General features: G+C 42.7%; 1 protein-coding gene across 1 annotated transcript; it reads left to right on the top strand.

The window, feature by feature from the left end:
- The first annotated feature begins 309 nt into the window (after positions 1-309).
- Positions 310-18,292, top strand: LOC135540210 (ADP-ribosylation factor-like protein 8B-A). The gene is made up of 7 exons (XM_064966697.1): positions 310-581; positions 11,262-11,342; positions 11,478-11,551; positions 15,455-15,548; positions 16,125-16,192; positions 16,671-16,741; positions 16,954-18,292. The coding sequence occupies exons 1-7, from the start codon at positions 459-461 to the stop codon at positions 16,992-16,994; spliced, it is 552 nt and encodes a 183-aa protein (XP_064822769.1). The 5' UTR covers positions 310-458; the 3' UTR covers positions 16,995-18,292.
- The last annotated feature ends 2,019 nt before the right edge of the window (positions 18,293-20,311 follow it).

Here is a 20,311-nt window from a genome sequence, read left to right as displayed (position 1 = left end):
TTTAGTATAGTGGCTGAGGTGCACCCGTGACCAGGTATTTAATCAGGGAGTCACCATTGAGCCCCGACTCTTTATTACAAGTGAGCTCTGCATACACAATTTCATAAAATACATAAGATGACAGTAGCCTATCCTCTGAGAATGAATAATTAAACGAGACGCTCAATCGTGATCACCACAGTGACCCTTGATGTAAGATTTTCTAAATAACAATACTAACTCGCCATCTTGTGGTGAAAAATAAGACCTACACGTAATGTTGATTGAGTCTCGAGACACAGCCGTCATGGTCATATGACAGCGGGTATGCTACTTCCTGTAGACATACTTTTTTTTGGCCGAACGGAACAGCTGTCTGGAGGCGGATAGAACCATATCATTAGGAATTAATAGGATCTCTATGAATAGAAGTTACTGGTCTTGCTGTACTACTTTTGTGTTCAGTGGCACTCATCAAGATGCTGGCGCTAATTAACAGACTTTTGGACTGGTTTAGGTCTCTCTTCTGGAAAGAAGAGATGGAGCTCACGTTAGTTGGACTTCAGTACTCCGGGAAAACCACCTTTGTCAATGTGATATCAGTAAGTAATAAGGATTTAATTACCACACCACATTAATAAAAAATGTTCGCATTGACATGCTGGTGTTGGATAGGAAGAGACCACGAGCCGCTGGACTGTCTAGCCCAGCTAGCTGGTATGTAAGGAACCTGTGTGCTTAGTTGAGTTGGTTAGCTACCATCTGAGCTGAAACACTGTTTGCTAACATAATGCTATGCTAGCATAGCAGTAAGTACAGGTGCTCTGCAGTGTCATCAGCTAGCTAGCTAGCAAGTAGCCGACTCAACTCCACGATTTACGATGGAGTTGAGTGGCGACTACTGTGAGCGGACTGTAACTCCGACGTAAAATACAAGTACGTTTTTATATATATTTTTACAGTTTTCTGCGCCCAAAGAATGTGTGTAATTGGGCTATTTTTGTGCTGAAATTAGTAGTCTTTGATGTGACGTTGGAGTTCAGTTTTATAACGTTAGTAGTTAGTAAGCATCATGACTGGCTGACTTTAGCCATAAATAAGGCTACTTTATCATGTAACTGTTAGCTATGTCACACGTATTCTAAAGTCAAATTCATTTATCTAACTCATATGGCAACGCTGGAGTTAATATGTAACGTTAGCAAGCTGAGGGGCATCACTTTTTTTGTTTCTGCAGTCAGCTAATGTTTGCTAGTTAGCATGGCTAAAGCATAACAAACCGTTAATCTGTCTTTGTCAACACATTAAATGGACAGTCAACATCACTCATCACTCAAATTGTAACGAAGTGTGACCATTTGGAATTATTAAACCCACAGTCCTTTGTTTTGGCCTAAACCACAAAGTAGCTAGCTAGCTAGCTAGCTATAGGCTAGGCCCTACTTCTGAGAGCTGAATCACGAGGCTAGCAATTTTTTTTAAACTCCAAACTACAATCCAACTAGTTTTTTTTCTGGCAGACTTCTGCTGTTATTACATCATCCAAGTGAGATGAAGAGTCAGGTTTCATTCATATCAAGGGGCGTGACTGCCTCCCTGCACTGATACAAGACACATGGAAACATAACATCAACAGTTAGGCCTATAAGAATTGCACAGTTGACAACGAGAACTCCGAGACCAGATTAACATCCTATCTGGGCTACTGTTTTAGAAGTGCACACTACATAGTACTTAAGGGTATTTAAAAACGCGGAGTTGGTTCACTCTCTCAGACCATGGCTGTGTTCAGCTGACCTACTGCTGATTAGGCTACATTTCCCTCTCCACAAGCCTTATCAAATGTGTCCCAATGTCCATATTTGCTCTTTGGCAATATACTTATAGACAGGCAGGCATGTAGAATTTTGGGCCTGATTTGCCAAGTCATTTAGAAGGACTAATAGTGTTGCACAAGGAAAGCAGTTCCTTTGTTTTCCCTAGTTGTTCCACAATGTTGGCGTTCTACCCCATGCAGAGCACACTTGGTACAGTTACAGCCCCCCAAAAATAAATTTAGCCAATCCATACACTAATATACATGCATACATACATACATTAGGTGGGGAGAACAAGTATTTGATACACTGCCGATTTTGCAAGTTTTCTTGCTTACAAAGCATGTAGAGGTCTGTAATTGTGATCATAAGTACACTTCAACTGTGAGAGACGGAATCTAAAACAAAAATCCAGAAAATCACATTGTATGTTTTTTAAGTAATTAATTTAGCATTTTATTGCATGACATAACTATTTGATCACCTACCAACCAGTAAGAATTCCAGCTCTCACGGACCTGTTAGTTTTTCTTTAAGAAGCCCTCATGTACTCCACTTATTACCTGTATTAACTGCACCTGTTTGAACTTGTTACCTGTATAAAAGAAACCTGTCCACACACTCAATCAAACACTCCAACCTCTGGCCAAGACCAGAGAGCTGTATAAGGACATCAGGGATAAAATTGTAGACCTGCACAAGGCTGGGAAGGGCTACAGGACAACAGGCAAGCAGCTTGGTGAGAAGGCAACAACTGTTGGTGCAATTATTAGAAAATGGAAGAAGTTCAAGATGATGGTCAATCACCCTCGGTCTGGGGCTCCATGCAAGATCTCACCTCGTGGGGCATCAATGATCATGAGGAAGCCCAGAACTACACGGCAGGACCTGGTCAATGACCTGAAGAGAGCTGGGACCACAGTCTCAAAGAAAACCATTAGTAACACACTACGCCTTCATGGATTAAAATCCTGCAGCGCACGCAAGGTCCCCCTGCTCAAGCCAGCGCATGTCCAGGCCGTCTGAAGTTTGCCAATGACCATCTGGATGATCCAGAGGTGGTCATGGGGTCTGATGTGACACAAATAGAGCTTTTTGGTCTAAACTCCATTTGCCGTGTTTGGAGGAAGAAGAAGGATGAGTACAACCCCAAGAACACCATCCCAACCGTGAAGCATGGAGGTGGAAACATCATTCTTTGGGGATGCTTTTCTGCAAAGGGAACAGGACGACTGCACCGTATTGAGGGGAGGATCGATGGGGCCATGTATCGTGAGATCTTGGCCAACAACCTCCTTCCCTCAGTAAGAGCATTGGGTCGTGGGTCGTGGCTGTGTCTTCCAGCATGACAACGACCCGAAACACACAGCCAGGGCAAGTAAGAAGCATCTCAAGGTCCTGGAGTGGCCTAGCCAGTCTCCAGACCTGAACCCAATAGAAAATCTTTGTAGGGAGCTGAAAGTCCGTATTGCCCAGCGACAGCCCCGAAACCTGAAGGATCTGGAGAAGGTCTGTATGGAGGAGTGAGCCAAAATCCCTGCTGCAGTGTGTGCAAACCTGGTCAAGAACTACAGGAAACGTATATCTGTAATTGCAAACACAGGTTTCTGTACCAAATATTAAGTTCTGCTTTTCTGATGTATCAAATTCTTATGTCATGCAATAAAATGCAAATTAATTACTTAAATCCAGAAAATCATGTTGTATGATTTTTTTGTTTTCGATTCCGTCTCTCACATTTGAAGTGTACATATGATAAAAAATTACAGACCTTTACATGCTTTGTAAGTAGGAAACACTGCAGATTTTGCAGGTTATCAAATACTTGTTCTCCCCACTGTGTGTGTGTGTATACATACATACAAAAAAGTATGTGGACACCCCTTCAAATTAGTGGATTTGGCTATTTCAGCCACACCCATTGCTGACGGGTGTATAAAATCAAGCACACCACCATGCAATCTCCATGGACAAACATTGGTAGTAGAACAGCCTTATTTAAGAGCTCAATGATTTTCATCAGGGCACTGTCATAGGATGCCACCTTTCCAATAAGTCAGTTTGTCAAATTTCTGCCCTGCTAGAGTTGCCCTGGTCAAATGTAAGTGTCATTGTGAAGTGGAAACGTCTAAGATCAACAACGGCTCAGCCGCGAAGTGGTAGGACACACAAGCTCACAGAACGGGAGTGCTGAAGCACATAGTGCGTAAAAATCCTCTGACCTTGGTTGCAACACTCACTACAGAGTTCCAAACTGCCTCTCGAAGCAACGTCAGCACAATAACTGATTATTGTGAGCTTCATGAAAAGGGTTCAGCTCGAGTGGTGTAAAGCTTGCTGACGTTGGACTCTGGAGCAGTGGAAACACGTTCTCTTGAGTGATGAATCACACCTCGCCATCTGGTGGACAGACAGATGAATCAGGGTTTGGCGAATGCCAGGAGGATGCTACTTGCCCGAGTGTATAGTGACAACGGTAAAGTTTGGTGGAGTAGGAATAATAGTCTGGCCCCTTAGTTTCAGTGAAGGGAAATCTAAAGCATACAATGTCATTCTAAACGATTCTGTGCTTCAAACTTCGTGGCAACAGTTTGGGGAAGGCCCTTTGTGCACAGCGGCATTGACATGCTGAAAAAAAAGTGAGGTCCATACAGAAAGGGTTTGTCGAGATCCGTGTGGAAGAACTTCACTGGCCTGCACAGAGCCCTGACCATCGGACACCTTTAAATCAATTGGAATGTCAACTGCGAGCCAGGCCTAATTGCCCAACATCAGTGCCCAACCTCACCTTACCAGAAGAGTGGCGGCTGTTATCGCAGCAAAGGGTGGACCAACTCTATGTTAATGCCCATGATTTTGGAATGAGATGTTCAATGAGCAGGTGTCCACATACTTTTGGTAATGTAGTGTGTGTCCATCACAGGTTGGTGGCACCTTATATGGGAAGGACAGGCTTGTGGTGATGATGGGAGCGGAAAGATTGGGATGGTGTCAAATGTATCAAACGTATTATTATTATGGGCCGTCCTCTTCTAAGCAGCCTCCACTGGTGTCCATTATCAAATGTATTTATAAAGCCCTTCTTACATCAGCTGATATCTCAAAGTGCTGTACAGAAACCCAACCTAAAACCCCAAACAGCAAGCAATGCAGGTGTAGAAGCACAGTGGCTAGGAAAAACTCCCTAGAAAGGCTAAAACCTAGGAAGAAACCTAGAGGAACCAGGGCATGAGGCGTGGCCAGTCCTCTTCTGGATGTGCCGGGTGGAGATTATAACAGAACATGGCCAAGATGTTCATAGATGAACAGCAGGGTCAAATAATAAACAGTGGTTGTCGAGGGTGCAACAGGTCAATACCTCAGGAGTAAATGTCAGTTGGCTTTTCATAGCCGATCATTCAGCAGTGGAAACCACCACCACTCTCTACTGCTCCTATGGTCTCTAGAGAGTTGAAAACAGCAGGTCTGTTCCATAGCCGCAGGCAGAACAGTTGAAACTGGAACAGCAACACGACCAGGTTGACTGGGGACAGCAAGGAGTCATCAGGCTAAGTAGTCCTAAGGCATGGTCCTAGGGCTCAGGTCCTCAGAGAGAAGGGAAGAGGGAGACAATTGGAGAGTAGAGGTCAACCGATTATGATTTTTCAACGCCGATACCGATTTATTGGAGGACCCCAAAAAAAGCCGATACCGATTTATTGGAGGACCCCAAAAAAAGCCGATACCGATTAATCGGCCAATTTAAATAAAAAATAAAGTTTTTATTTGTAATAATGGCAATTATAACAATACTGCATGAATGCTTATTTTAACTTTTTTAACTTTTATTTTACCTTTATTTAACTAGGCAAGTCAGTTAAGAGCAAATTCTTATTTTCAATGACTGCCTCGGAACAATGGGTTAACTGCCTGTTCGGTCGGGGGTTTGAACTTGCAACCTTCCAGTTACTAGTCTAACGCTCTAACCACTAGGCTACCCTGCCGCCGCAACTTAATATAATACATCAATAAAAATCAGTTTAGCCTCAAATAAATAATGAAACATGTTCCATTTAGTTTAAATAATGCAAAAACAAAGTGTTGGGAGAAGAAAGTAAAAGTGCAATATGTGCCATGTAAAAAAGCTAACGTTTAAGTTCTTTGCTCAGAACATGAGAACTTGTGATAGTTGGTGGTTCCTTTTAACATGATACTTCAATATTCCAAGGTAAGAGGTTTTAGGTTGTAGTTAATATGGTATTTATAGGACTATTTCTCTCTGTACTGTAGCGACCCGCACAGACAACTGTGTGTTGTGTTGTGTTAGGCTAGTAGGTGGTTGTGTTGTACTTACCAGTACCCAGTGTTCGCAGGGTCTGACATGCTAATCAACCTGCTATCTGCCAATCACGGGAATGTTCTGATGCCGGGCATCTTGGCGGAGTGGCGTGGAGGGGGGTTGGGCAGGGGGATGGAGCATCGGAAGTTAAGACCAGGTTTAGCCTTTGTTCTCCCTTTTATGTCTGGCCTTCAAAAGAGAAGGTCACGGTTGGCTTGTGGGGTTATCTTTCATTTATTTGGTGTAGGCTACGGCCAAACATTAGCCTGTGTAAAGTTGGGTTAATAAACCGTCAATTCGTAAACTCAAACATCTGTCTGGACAATTGTTCCTTTATGATCTAGTCAGGTCATTACATTGGTGTCAGAAGTAAAAATGTTGATAAAAGTTAGCCAGCTAGCTAGCTGACTTTTACGGTAGCTAGCCACAGGTGAGAACGGGGTTGAAAATGCTTTGAGGGAATCTGAAAGTGAAGGTGGATGTAGGGGACGACTATGTCCAAGGAGGTGCGTGTGCATGGACGTCGGAGGATCTGGCTGAGGAGATCGCCAGGGCGTCGGAGCCCAGAGGCCGCTTGAGGGAGGACGTTAGTGCCTCGTCGACTGTGCTTTGCGCGGATTCTGGTGGGCGGACCGAAGGGGTGACGTCGACGCGGCGGGACGAGGAATCTGGGGCTCAGGATGTAAACAAACATGGTGGCGCCCAGTTCCCAGCTGCGTCCGTATCTGACCCCGAAGTATTCCGGTAAGGCGGATTGGGAAGCTTTTCAAGCCCAGTTTGAACTGTTAGCTCATTTTAGGGGTTGGTCGAATGAATAAAGGGCACTGCGGTTGGCTTTATGCCTCACGGATGATGCTCTGGCCTGTTTGATATTGATTAGCCCCGAGGACAGACGTGATTATGGTGCTTTAGTGGGAGCACTGAGCAGGCGCTATAGACAGTGTGTACAGCCCGGGATGCTGCGCTCCGAACTGAGTAATAGACGCAGGCAGCCTGAAGAGCCTCTACGGGTGCTAGCTAATGACATTGAGAGCCTCTCTCGGCAGGTCTAATCTCGGCAGGGCTCTCTCCTACGGAGCTGCGCATACTGACCCAGATGGCTCATCCTGAGTCATTGCAGATAGCCTTGGAGATGGCTTTGGAGAGGGAGCTAGTGTGGGCTGGGGCTTCAGCTGGAAATGTTTCAGTGGCTGAAACGACAGAACTCATTCGTGCTGTGTCGTTACAGGCGGCACGAAACACACGCCCTGGTCCTAGGGTCTGCTGGAGTTGTGGCCAGCCAGGCCATCTGCGCCAGGGTTGCACCATGTCCCCCAGAGCTCAGGGAAACGGCTCGGGGTCCGCATAGACCGGGTAGTGCGGACCCCTTGCTTTCTATCCCAACCACCATCTTCAGGAGGAGCCCACTGGCACAGACGGGGAAGCAAGGCTCCACTTCCCCTAGAAACAGACGAGGACAAGCGGATGGAGCCTGTTCTTGTGGTGGGCCGGACCTGTGTTGGGGACTTTTGTCATGTCACTGTGGAGGGGGTGCCCTGCTCCGCCCTGGTGGACACTGGGTCCACAGTAACCCTGGTGAGGCCAGATATTGTGTCAGGTTGGACTCAGTGTGAGCCCACAACTGTGCAGTTCCGCACGGTCACAGGTGAGCTGGCACCCATGAAAGGGAAGGGAATAATGACTCTGACAGTAGGGGGCAGGACTGTGTGTCATCCTGTGTGGGTGGCGGCTAGAGGCCGACCGATTATGATTTTTCAACGCTGATACCGATTATTGGAGGACCAAAAAAGCCGATACTGATTTAAGCGGACGATTTTAATGAAAAAAAAATGTATTTGTAATAATGACAACTACAACAATACTGAATTAACACTTATTTTAACTTAATACATAAATAAAATCAATTTAGCCTCAAGTAGATAATGAAACATGTTCAATTTGGTTTAAATAATGCAAAAACAAAGTGTTGGAGAAGAATGTAAAAGTGCAATATGGGCTATGTAAGAAAGCTAACGTTTCCGTTCCTTGCTCAGAACATTTGAAAGCTGGTGGTTCATTTTAACGCGAGTCTTCAATATTCCCAGGTAAGAAGTGTTAGGTTGAAGTTATTATAGGACTATTTCCCTCTATACCATTTGAAATTTCATTAACCTTTGACTATTGGATGTTCTTATAGGCACTTTAATATTGCCAGTGTAACAGTATAGCTTCCTTCCTTCTCCTCGCCCCTACCTGGGCTCGAACCAGGAACACATCGACAACAGCCATACTCGAAGCAGCGTTACCCTTGCAGATCAAGGGGAACAACCACTCCAAGTCTCAGAGCGAGTGATGTTTGAAATGCTATTAGCGCACGCCCCCCTAACTAGCTAGCCATTTCACATTGGTTACACCAGCCTAACCTCGGGAGTTGATAAGCTTGAAGTCATAAATAGCGCTGTGCTTGTGAAGAGCTGCTGGCAAAACACACAAAAGTGCTGTTTGAATGAATGCTTACGAGCCTGCTCCTGCCTACCATCGCTCAGTCAGACTGCTATATCAAATCATAGACTTAATTATAACATAACACACAGAAATACGAGCTTTTGGTCTTTTAATATGGTCGTATCGGAAACTATCATTTCGAATACAATACATTTATTATGTCAGTGAAATACGGAACCGTTTATCTGACTGGTGGCATCCCTAAGTCTAAATATTCCTGTTACATTGTACAACCTTCAATGTTATGTTCAATAAATTCTGGCAAATTAGTTCGCAATGAGCCAGGCTGCTGAAACTGTTGCATATACCCTGACTCTGCGTGCAATGAACGCAAGAAAAGTGATAAAATTTTACCTGGTTAATATTGCCTGCTAACCTGGATTTCTTTTAGCTAAATATGCAGGTTTAAAAATATATACTTCTGTGTATTGATTTTAAGAAAAGCATTGGTGTTTATGGTTAGGTATAGTCATGCAACGATTGTGCTTTTTCGCGAATGCACTTTTGTTAAATCATCCCCCTGCGTTGCATCGATTATATGCAACGCAGGACACACTAGTAATATCATCAACCGTGTGTAGTTAACTAGTGATTATGATTGATAGTTTTTTTATAAGATAAGTTTAATGCTAGCTAGCAACTTACCTTGGCCTCTACTGCATTCGCGTAACCGGCAATATGAGGCTGGTGGTTAGAGCGTTGGACTAGTTAACCGCAAGGTTGCAAGATTGAATCCCGGAGCTGACAAGGTAAAAATCTGTCGTTCTGCCCCTGAACAGGCAGTTAACCCACTGTTCCCAGGCCGTCATTGAAAATAAGAATGTGTTCTTAACTGACTTGCCTAGTTAAATAAAGTTTTTTTTTTTTAAATGGCCAAATCGGTGTCCAAAAATACAGATTTCCGATTGATATAGAAAAATTGAAATCGGCCCTGATTAATCGGTCATTCCGATTAATCGGTCGACCTCTATTAGAGAGCATACTTAAATTAACACAGGAGACGGGATGAGACAGGAGAAATACTCTATAATACACTGACCCTAGCCCCCTGACACGAACTACTGCAGCATAAATACTGGAGGCTGAGACGGGAGGGTTCGGGAGACACTGTGGCCCCATCCGACGATACCCCCGGATAGGGCCAAATAGGCAGGATATAACCCCACTCACTTTGCCAAAGTACAGCCCCCACACCACTAGTGGGATATCTTCAACCACCAACTTACCATCCTGAGACAAGGCCGAGTATAACCCACAAAGATCTCCGCCACGGCACAACCCAAGAGGGGGCGCCAACCCGGACAGGAAGATCACGTCAGTGACTCACCCCTCCTAGGGACGGCATGGAAGAGCACCAGTAAGCCAGTGACTCAGCCCCTGTAATGGGGTTAGAGGCAGATAATCCCAGTGGAGAGAGTGACAAACCCACTGGACCCACAACCTGCTTAATTCATGACCCCAAATACCAAGACCATTTGAAGTCTAGGCATATGTATTGGCTTGACTTAAGAATGTCCTTTACAGTAATTGTTGGATACTCTAGTCTGAGTAGAAGAGAGATAATTACCAAAGAGGCCTTGCAATAGCAGATTGGAATAGTTTCCCCATGCTTGTATTCATCACAAGAATGCAGCACTTTTTCACTTCGTTATGGTCAGGTGAGCTGGACAAAGCTGCGCTCTCACCCACCCCGTAGTCAGCAGTGCGACACCAGTCACACAACTCTAATGCAGTTTTTTGTGTATGTTCTTGAAATCCCTCTGTTTGCCTTGCTACTCAAGTGTTTGTATAAAACTATACTGATGGCAATGGTGGCTGTCATTGGACTTTTGCTTTTCTAGAGCTCATTCCTACAATCCCCTTTGGAGCAGACTTGGGATACCCCTCTCAATCTGTTGGTGTTACATTTTTGCAAGATGGTGCTTGTGAACTCCCTCCTGCACTAAAAGGCAACTGTGAAGTGAATGTGTCATTTGACCAGGTGGCCAGGAAGGCACCATAATAGAACCAGGTGTTATGAGCCTCATTTTTTTGGGGGAACTTGGTTGAACCTCAGTGTGTCACTTTCTTCCTGTTTTAGTTCTCACATCTGAAAGTCCAAACCCTTCAGCAATTTTGATAAGCTTTCCCAGAATATTTTTTTAAATTCAATATTAAGTGTGATTTTGTGTGTTCTAAAATGTTACATATTTTCAGTGTCTGGAATATTTGAAATTCTAGGCATAGCCAAAGTTGTTTTTAAGAGGGCATTTTGGAAAAATGGTCATGCAACTGACAGACATTATATAGAGCATCCCAAAAATTGTTGTAATCTTTTTAATTTCTTTCACCTTATAATAACCTCAATGTAGAGACAATATTGTAGACAATCATACCCCTTTACATTTCTGTGACCTTTAACTGACCATACCTACATTTTATGGAGTCTTTGATACCATAATCGGTAGTGAATTATGTTGGCAAACGTCCTTCAAATGTTCCAGGCTCAAGCCTGGCCACCAACTATCCCCCAAATCTGCAATAATACATTTTGGTACTTTTCAAATTGCTGCTCAATGTGTAGCCAAATGCTTGTGTCTAGCTTTGTGTGCTAAATGTCCATATAGCCTATAAAGCATTCCTCATGTCCTTAGTTCACTTTTCCTTGTTTTGGTTTCTCACAGTCTGGTCAGTTTAGTGAAGACATGATTCCCACAGTCGGCTTCAACATGCGGAAGGTTACCAAAGGCAACGTGACGATTAAGGTAAAGGGTTGCCATTAAACTCTGCTCTAATTGCTGTCTGTGCTGTGCATCTCCCCGGGAACGGTATGGAAAGATGAGTGTCTGTGCAGTGTCCACATTGACCTACTGTCTGTCTGTATTGTGTCTACTGTGCAGATCTGGGACATAGGTGGACAGCCTCGCTTCAGAAGCATGTGGGAGAGGTACTGCCGAGGAGTCAATGCCATTGTGTAAGTATCTGGACCAGAGTAAGCCACCTTGCGGCTCCACTCTAACCATAACATGCTCTGTATCAACGTTTGCTGTGGTCAGTGTGTGTCAATGCCAGGACTGTTTCCTCTCACCAATGTCTCTACCCGGTCTCATTATATGCCCCTGGCTCTAAAATGCAGGCTCATACCCTCTCAAACGCTGTGGTTCCTGTCCTAATTTGAACCAAAAACACTTAGAGCTGCATAAAGATACTTTTTTATGGTCTACTTTAGCAATCACGCTGGGTTCAGGAGAACTATCTTTTCAGGATGCATTTAGTTTAGAACTCGGCCGTCTGACTGTTCTTCTCCACCATTTTCCTTGCTGCAGTAATACAAGATGGCATTTTCATGTTTTTCGTCACAACTGTCTTTTTTGTGCTTTTCTAAGTCTTCACTCCATGTGACTAATATTTTAGAAGTAGTTTTCAACAATATTTGCAAAATGGCATTGATATTTATAAAGTGGGGCAAAAAGCCACCAATTGTGCAAGTTCTCCCAATTAAAAAGATGAGGACTGTAATTCTCATCATAGGTACACTTCAACTATGACAGACAAAATGAAAAAATAAATCCAGAAAATCACACTGTAGGATTTTTAATGAATTTATTTGCAAATTATGGTGGAAAATAAGTATTTGGTCAAAACAAAAGTTTCTCAATACTTTGTCATTGCCAACAAAGGGTATATAACAGAGGTCAAACATTTTCTGTAAGTCTTCAAGGTTTTCACACACTGTTGCTGGTATTTTGGCCCATTCCTCCATGCAGATCTCCTAAAGAGCAGTGATGTTTTGGGGCTGTTGCTGGGCAACACGCACTTTCAACTCCCTCCTAAGATTTTCTATGGGTTGAGATCTGATGACTGGCAAGGCCACTCCAGGACCTTGACATGCTTCTTACGAATCCACTCCTTCGTTGCCCGGGCGGTGTGTTTGGGATCATTGTCATGCTGAAAGACCCAGCCCCGTTTCATCTTCAATGCCCTTGCTGATGGAAGGAGATTTTCACTCAAAATCTCACGGTACATGGCCCCATTCATTCTTTCCTTTACACGGATCAGTCATCCTGGTCCCTTTGCAGAAAAACAGCCCCAAAGCATGATGTTTCCACCCCCATGCTTCACAGTAGGTATGGTGTTCTTTGGATGCAACTCGGCAATCTTTGTCCTCCAAACACGACGAGTTGAGTTTTTACCAAAAAGTTCTATTTTGGTTTCATCTGACCATATGACATTCTCCCAATCATCTTCTGGATCATCTAAATGCTCTCTAGCAAACGGGCCTGAACATGTACTGGCTTAAGCCAGGGGACACGTCTGGCACTGCAGGATTTGAGTCCCTGGTGTCGTAGTGTGTTACTGATGGTAGGCTTTGTTACTTTGGTCCCAGCTCTCTGCAGGTCATTCACTAGGTCCCCCCGTGTGGTTCTGGGATTTTTGCTCACCGTTCTTGTGATCATTTTCACCCCACGGGGTGAGATCTTGCGTGGAGCCCCAGATCGAGGAAGATTATCAGTGGTCTTGTATGTCTTCCATTTCCTAAATTGCTCCCACAGTTGATTTCTTCAAACCAAGCTGCTTACCTATTGCAGATTCAGTCTTCCCAGCCTGGTGCAGGTCTACAATTTTGTTTCTGGTGTCCTTTGACAGCTCTTTGGTCTTGGCCATAGTGGAGTTTGGAGTGTGACTGTTTGAGGTTGTGGACAGGTGTCTTTTATACTGATAACAAGTTCAAACAGGTGCCATTAATACAGGTAACAAGTAGAGGACAGAGGAGCCTCTTAAAGAAGTCACAGGTCTGTGAGAGCCAGACATCTTGCTTGTTTGTAGGTGACCAAATACTTATTTTCCACCATAATTTGCAAATTCATTAAATCCTACAATGTGACTTTCTGGATTCTTTTTCTTCTCATTTTGTCTGTCATAGTTTAAGTGTACCTATGATGAAAATTACAGGCCTCATCTTTTTAACCTCTTGGTACTCTAGTATTTCATTTTTGGATAAAAAAACATTCCCGTTTTAAACAAGATATTTTGTCACGAAAAGATGCTCGACTATGCATATAATTGACAGCTTTGGAAAGAAAATACTCTGACGTTTCCAAAACTGCAAAGATATTATCTGTGAGTGCCACAGAACTGATGCTACAGGCGAAACCAAGATGATACTTCAAACAGGAAATGAGCAAAATATTTGAAGCGCTGTTTTCCAATGTCTCCTTATGTGGCTGTGAATGCGCCCTGAACGAGCCTACTATATCTGCCGTTTCCCCAAGGTGTCTGCAGCATTCTGACGTATTTGTAGGCATATCATTGGAAGATTGACCATAAGAGACCACATTTACCAGGTGTCCGCCCGGTGTCCTGCGTCGAAATTGGTGCGTAAACTTCAGCTGCAAGTATTTTTCCATGTGATTTGAGAGGAGAAAGCAGACTTCCACGAACGATATATCAATGAAGAGATATGTGAAAAACACCTTGAGGATTGATTCTAAACAATGTTTGCCATGTTTCAGTCGATATTATGGAGTTAATTTGGAAAAAAGTTCAGCGTTTTGGTGACTGAATTTTAGTTTTTTTTGGTAGCAAAACGTGATGTACAAAACGGAGCGATTTCTCCTACACAAAGAATCTTTCAGGAAAAACTGAACATTTGCTATCTAACTGAGTCTCCTCATTGAAAACATCCGAAGTTCTTCAAAGGTAAATGATTTTATTTGAATGCTTTTCTGGTTTTTGTGAAAATGTTGCCCACTAAATGCTACGCTAAATGCTACGCTAGCTATCAATACTCTTACACAAATGCTTGTTTTGCTATGGTTGAAAAGCATATTTTGAAAATCTGAGATGACAGTGTTGTTAAGTGGGAGAACTTGCACAATTAGTGGCTGACTAAATACTTTTTTGCCCCACTGTACTTAATAAAAAATATAAATGTGTAAAGTGTTTGTCCCGTGTTTCGTTTCATGAGCTGAAATAAAAGATCCCAGAAATTTCCCATATGCACAAAAAGCTTATTTCTCCCAGATTTTGGACACATTTGTTTACATCCATCAGGTGTAAACAGGTGTAGCATATCAAGAAGCTGATTAAACATTATCATTACACAGGTGCACCTTGTGCTGGGGACAATAAAAGGCAACTCTAAAATGTGCAGTTTTGTCACACGATGCCACAGATGTTTTGAGGGAGCATGCAATTGACATGCTGACTGCAGGGATGTCCATCGGAGATGTTGCCAGAGAACTTACATGTTGATTTTTCAACCATAAGCCGCCACAATGTCGTTTTAGAGAATTTGGCAGTACGTCCAACCGGCCTCACAACCGCAGACCACATGTCGCCATGGAAGCCCAAGAACTCCAAATCGTCATCTTCACCTGCGGGATCATCTGAGGCCAGCCACCAAGACCGTTGATGCAACTGAGGGGTATTTGTCTGTAATAAAGTCCTTTTTATGGGGGGAAAAAATATTCTGATTGGGTTGGCCTGGCTCCCAGGTGGGTAGGCCTATGCCCTCCCTGGACCGCCCATGGTTGCGCCCCTGCCCAGTCATGTGAATTCCATAGATTAGGGCCTAATGAATTTATTTCAATTGACTGATTTATTTTATATGAACTGTAACTCAGTAAAATCATTGCATGTTGCGTTTATATTTTTGTTCAGTTTAGTTCAAATATAGTCTAGTTGAAGCTACAGCCTCTTTTTAGCTGGAAGTCTGGATTCATTCCCTATGACGATGGTGATCAGTGAGAAAATGCAATGCTACTGAATGCCTTTGAACTTTGAGTTTTATATATGTTTTGTGTCCATTTGCATATGGATCTACTAGACCGAATGCTTTGAAAAACCTGCGTCTGAGCATTGTCTTTTTCTCCAGTTACATGGTGGATGCAGCAGACCGTGAGAAGGTAGAAGCCTCCAGGAACGAGCTCCACAACCTGTTAGACAAGCCTCAGCTACAAGGCATCCCTGTAAGTCAGTTTTTCAGTCAAATCTAATGCTATATCAATCCCAATGAGTGGCCAGTCAGTGACACTTATCTTCCTTGAGTTCTTCAGACCCAATGTTCAGCACATCTTGGTTGACCTTGACCCATGCCATACATCCCCAGGAGCGTCCAATGACTCCAATCAGATGCATTTGATCATCACTCCTAATTGGCAATTACGGCCACTAATGGTTTAAGTTACTCAGGCTAAGTGGCATTGGAAGTGCTCAAGTTTGTACCCAGCCAAGATTTTTTATTAGATTTCAGATTCCAGCCCAGCAGCTTGCCAACTGACAGGACAATGTTTGTCATGCTGACTCTGTTGCCTTCCAGCTTGCCATATAGGGGTTGTATTTTTCCACCAACAGAAGGTTCTGTAATAGCAAAAGAGGTAATGCAAGACGTATAGATTATCAGTCCAGAAGGAGTGATGTATCTGGAGTAACGGGGAAGGCAGCCCAGTGGGATTGGCTTTGCTGAGAAATCTGAGTCACAGAGAGAGATGGTCATAAAGCCTGCTCCGTCTCCATACACCCACTGACCGCTCTTCTCTCCTCAGGTTCTAGTGCTTGGTAACAAGAGAGATCTTCCCAGTGCGCTTGACGAGAAGCAACTCATCGAAAAGTTGTAAGATACTCTGTTTCTCCCTGTTCCTTGAATGATCCATTTGTCATATTGGTCAAAATGAGCACAGACATGTTAACCTATATATCCTTCATTTGTATGTGATCTTGACAGTGTAATATTCCCAGGGGTAATGAAATGGCCATGACTTCAATGCACATTTGAACTTTTGTAGCCCATTTCTTGCTAACCATTTATCTTGAGTACGTGTTTTACGGATGGCTGGTTGATGCGAGGTTGAAGAGAAATACCCTGCCAGATCCTTAAATGCCTTTTTATCTTGGCATGGTTTAGAAGGACTATTACTTACATACTCTACATCATTGGAAGGTGATAAAAGGACATTTACTGTATATTTAATTCACCTAGAAGACACTTTTATCCTGTATACAATCAAGGGGGGGGTGTACAACAACAACAACAACAAAAGAACCCCAAAAGTAGAAGGAACCATAGCACTTACTGATTTAACTCTCTACAGGAACTTGTCAGCCATCCAGGACAGAGAAATCTGTTGTTACTCTGTTTCCTGCAAAGAGAAGGACAACATAGGTGAGTAGTAGTATGAGGGAGGCAATTCACACAGCCACTACCAATGATCAGTTTCTGCATTTCTAATTCAATTAAGATGGAGTGCTGTGCTTATGCTCATTCTTTTAATGTTTTTGTCCCCTCTTTGTAATACATGGTGTCTTCTGTTTTGCAATAGTTTTGTGATTTTTAAATATATCCGCAATAATGTGACAGTTTTATCCCATCTTCAGATATCACTCTACAGTGGTTAATCCAGCATTCCAAGTCTTGAAGGAGCTGAGAGTGTAGGTCCAGCCTGCTTCTGTGTCCTCCTTGCTGCCGCTGAAGTGGTTCTCTACCGCCCTGTCTACTCTCAACCCACCACCACATTCTGCACCGTTTGTGTAGTCTTCAATTCACCACCACAACACCAACTACTGCTTACACTGCTTAGTCTTTCAGTTGTCACAATACAGTGATGAAGGACAGCGGAGAGTACCTACTCATCATACCTGTTTACAGTGGAGAAGTTCTATGGGTTTGTGTCCATCCTTTGGTTTTAACGCTACTAACTGGGTTCAGGGAGTCTCATGACCTCCCAGCCCACTGGCATTATATCAGTTTGACTCTGTATTTAGGTGGTGGAATCCAGTCTCTTCATTCAGTATCTACTCCAGTTCAATGTCCCCATTTGGTGTCAATGTAATATTGTTTGATTATAATTAAGGTTTTTGCCAAAACACGTCGCATGTGTGAATGCCTTTATATCCTGACACACTGTGATATATATATATAGATATGTGTACGTTAATTGATTTGCTGGTCAATGGACATATTTAATGATGTATTTTATGAAGTGGCTTACAGTTTACATGACATGGAAAGTAAGACTGTATGGAATGCTGTAGTCTTGAGCTCAATCCTAAAAGGGGTCTGCAGAGTTTTAAGTGCCTTCTGCAAAATCTCTTTGATTTCTGGAGCAAATTAGCTTTTCATGCAAGAAGATGATCATCACACCATACAGATATGCTGTACATAATGAATGTTTTGACTTTTGACCCACGTCATTTACATAGTGGTCTCTGGACATGTTCATTCAACTCTGTAGAATCCCACATTATTTAATGCACTTGTGTAAATATGCTTCAATAATGAAAAGTGATTGATGTAAATAGGATGAAATGTAGCTTGATTTGAAGGGGAAGCAGAAAAACTGGAAGTTCGCCACATTTTGTGAAAGATGAATAATAATTATGATACTTTTCAGATTGTAACTGCTTTTTGAGTGTGTCTCATTGGTTACTCTTGAATATCAAGCCCACAGAGGGTCATATAATTAAATTGATCAGAAAGCCAGCCAGTGTTACTCATGGAGGAGGTTATGGCAGATGTCACTCAATTCCTCACAATGATGATCTGTCCCTCATCTGTTGTCTGAGACAGTTTTACATGGATGCTTTGTCATCTCTAAGCTTTTGCTTGAATAATTATGTATTTTGTGAAGCCTTACTGATCCAAGGAAAATGCTGCAAGCCACAAGATGTCACCTGTCTTAGTTTCACATGTTATATTAAAGAGTCATTATCAGTTCTACAGTGAGTAGACAATTATTTATTGAAATGTTCTCCAATTGTGACCTTATGACACTAGATTTCAGAGTTCTTTTCTGAAGAGAAAGGTGTTGTGCTGGCCGCCTAAATGTTTTATGGACATTTATTTACGTGTAAACAAACAGTTAAAACTAGATACAGAGGGTGTGTGTATATATAGAAGATAATGGACCTATAGATTTAAAAATAAGTTCATCTTTGAGAACTAACATTTTGGAAATTTCAGAAAATTTGCTTTAGAGGGCCTCAATGTCAGTGCTACTGTACATTTGGCCATGGCCCACCACCAGATTCTATTCTGTCCCTTGACAGTAAATTGTTCACTGCACTCAAATGTGAAGTGCTTTCAATACTAAAATATCCCTGCTTTGCTGCTTGTACTGTACTAGCTATTCTGCACCTCATCTAGTTTGCTTGAGGATGTCCTCAGTATAGTACCTCACATTCAGTTGTTTTGTATTGGGGCATCTCTCTTTGTATACTTGTAATGATAGTGGTCTAGTAGATATACTGAAAGTGGGGGCCAGGTAAACCATGTGCTTTTGCAGAATTGGGTGGTTAAAGCGTGTTACCTCTAATCCTATGTTTGCTGTCCCAGACATTTTATGGAAGAATGACACCATATGGAATAAAAGACATCGCTGGCCGTGCCCCACCCCCCAATGTGAATTTGTATCTGTGTGCAAAACCGATAGATTCAGCTGCAGAAAAATAAGAAATTAAGATTTGTATTCAGGTGAATGCTCTTGTATGTGTTTATTGCATTTTTTTTCTGTGACTGCTTAATAAAATACTCTTAATTTTTTAAGGTTCTATTTACTTACGCTATTTAGCACTGGGAATGCATTCCCAGATAAATGCCCTGCTGATGTTGGTAGTCATTAGATTTCTGTCCACAAGAGGGAAGCAAAGTACTGTGAAAGCTGAAAGCAGAGGGAGCAAGTCATGGGACCATAGTCCAGGTTTTCCCAAACACGGTCCTGCCCCCTCCCCCCTGGGTGCACATTTTGCCCTAACACCACCCAGCTTATTCAAATAATCAAAGCTTGATGAGTTGGTCATTTGAATCAGCTGTGTAGTGCTAGGGCAAAAAAACAAAACGTGCACCGGAGGGGGCAGGACCCCAGTTTGAGAAACCCTGCCACAGCCTAAACTTGTAAGCTACTTCCTTCTCTTGAAATATTATTGAAGCCTTCTAAGCCTGCAGCAACAGGATTTGGAAGTTTAGTCCATTATGTTAGCTTAGGGCGGTAGGTAGCCTAGCGGTTAGAGTGGGCCAGTAACTGAAAGGTTGCTAAATCGAATCCCCGAGCTGACAAGGAAAAAATCTGCCCCTGAGCAAGACAGTTAACCAATTGTTCCTAGAGTGTCATTGTAAATAAGAATTTGTTCTTGACTGACTTGCCTGGTTTAATATATATATATTTTTTTAAATGTTGCTTGATCAGTGATAAGGCTAGGTCGGTGGTTAGATGGCTAAATCTGTGGTTAGGCAGTTATTAGCTGGTCAAAAGGAGGCTACATGAAAAGTGGAATACTGTGGATACAATTGTGTGTTAGTGCAGGTAATTCAGTGAATTTTTGTAAATCACAAAGCTCATCTGCATTTCCTGCGGTGCAGGTGTGATCAAATTGAGATCCCACATCTGTATTTGTGGGTCAAAAAGACTTTACAGTCGCTCTGTGGTGAATTGATCTATACATTACCAGTCAAAAGTTTGGACACCTACTCATTCAAGGGTTTTTCTTTATTTTTACTATTTTCTACATTGTAGAATAATAGTGAAGACATCAAAACTATGAAATAACACAGGGAATCATGTAGTAAATGGAAAAAAAGTGTTAAACAAACAAAAATGTTATATTCTTCAAAGTAGCCTTGATTACAGCTTTTTCCAACAGTCTTGAAGGGTTTCCCACATATGCTGAGCACTTGCTGGTTGCTTTTCCTTCACTCTGCTGTCCAACTCATCCCAAACCATCTCAGTTGGGTTGAGGT

Source organism: Oncorhynchus masou, chromosome 5 (genome assembly GCF_036934945.1).
Source record: "Oncorhynchus masou masou isolate Uvic2021 chromosome 5, UVic_Omas_1.1, whole genome shotgun sequence".
Taxonomy (NCBI): domain Eukaryota; kingdom Metazoa; phylum Chordata; class Actinopteri; order Salmoniformes; family Salmonidae; genus Oncorhynchus; species Oncorhynchus masou.
The sequence above is the reverse complement of the archived record's forward strand: the minus strand, read 5'-3'. Positions and strand labels throughout refer to the sequence as shown.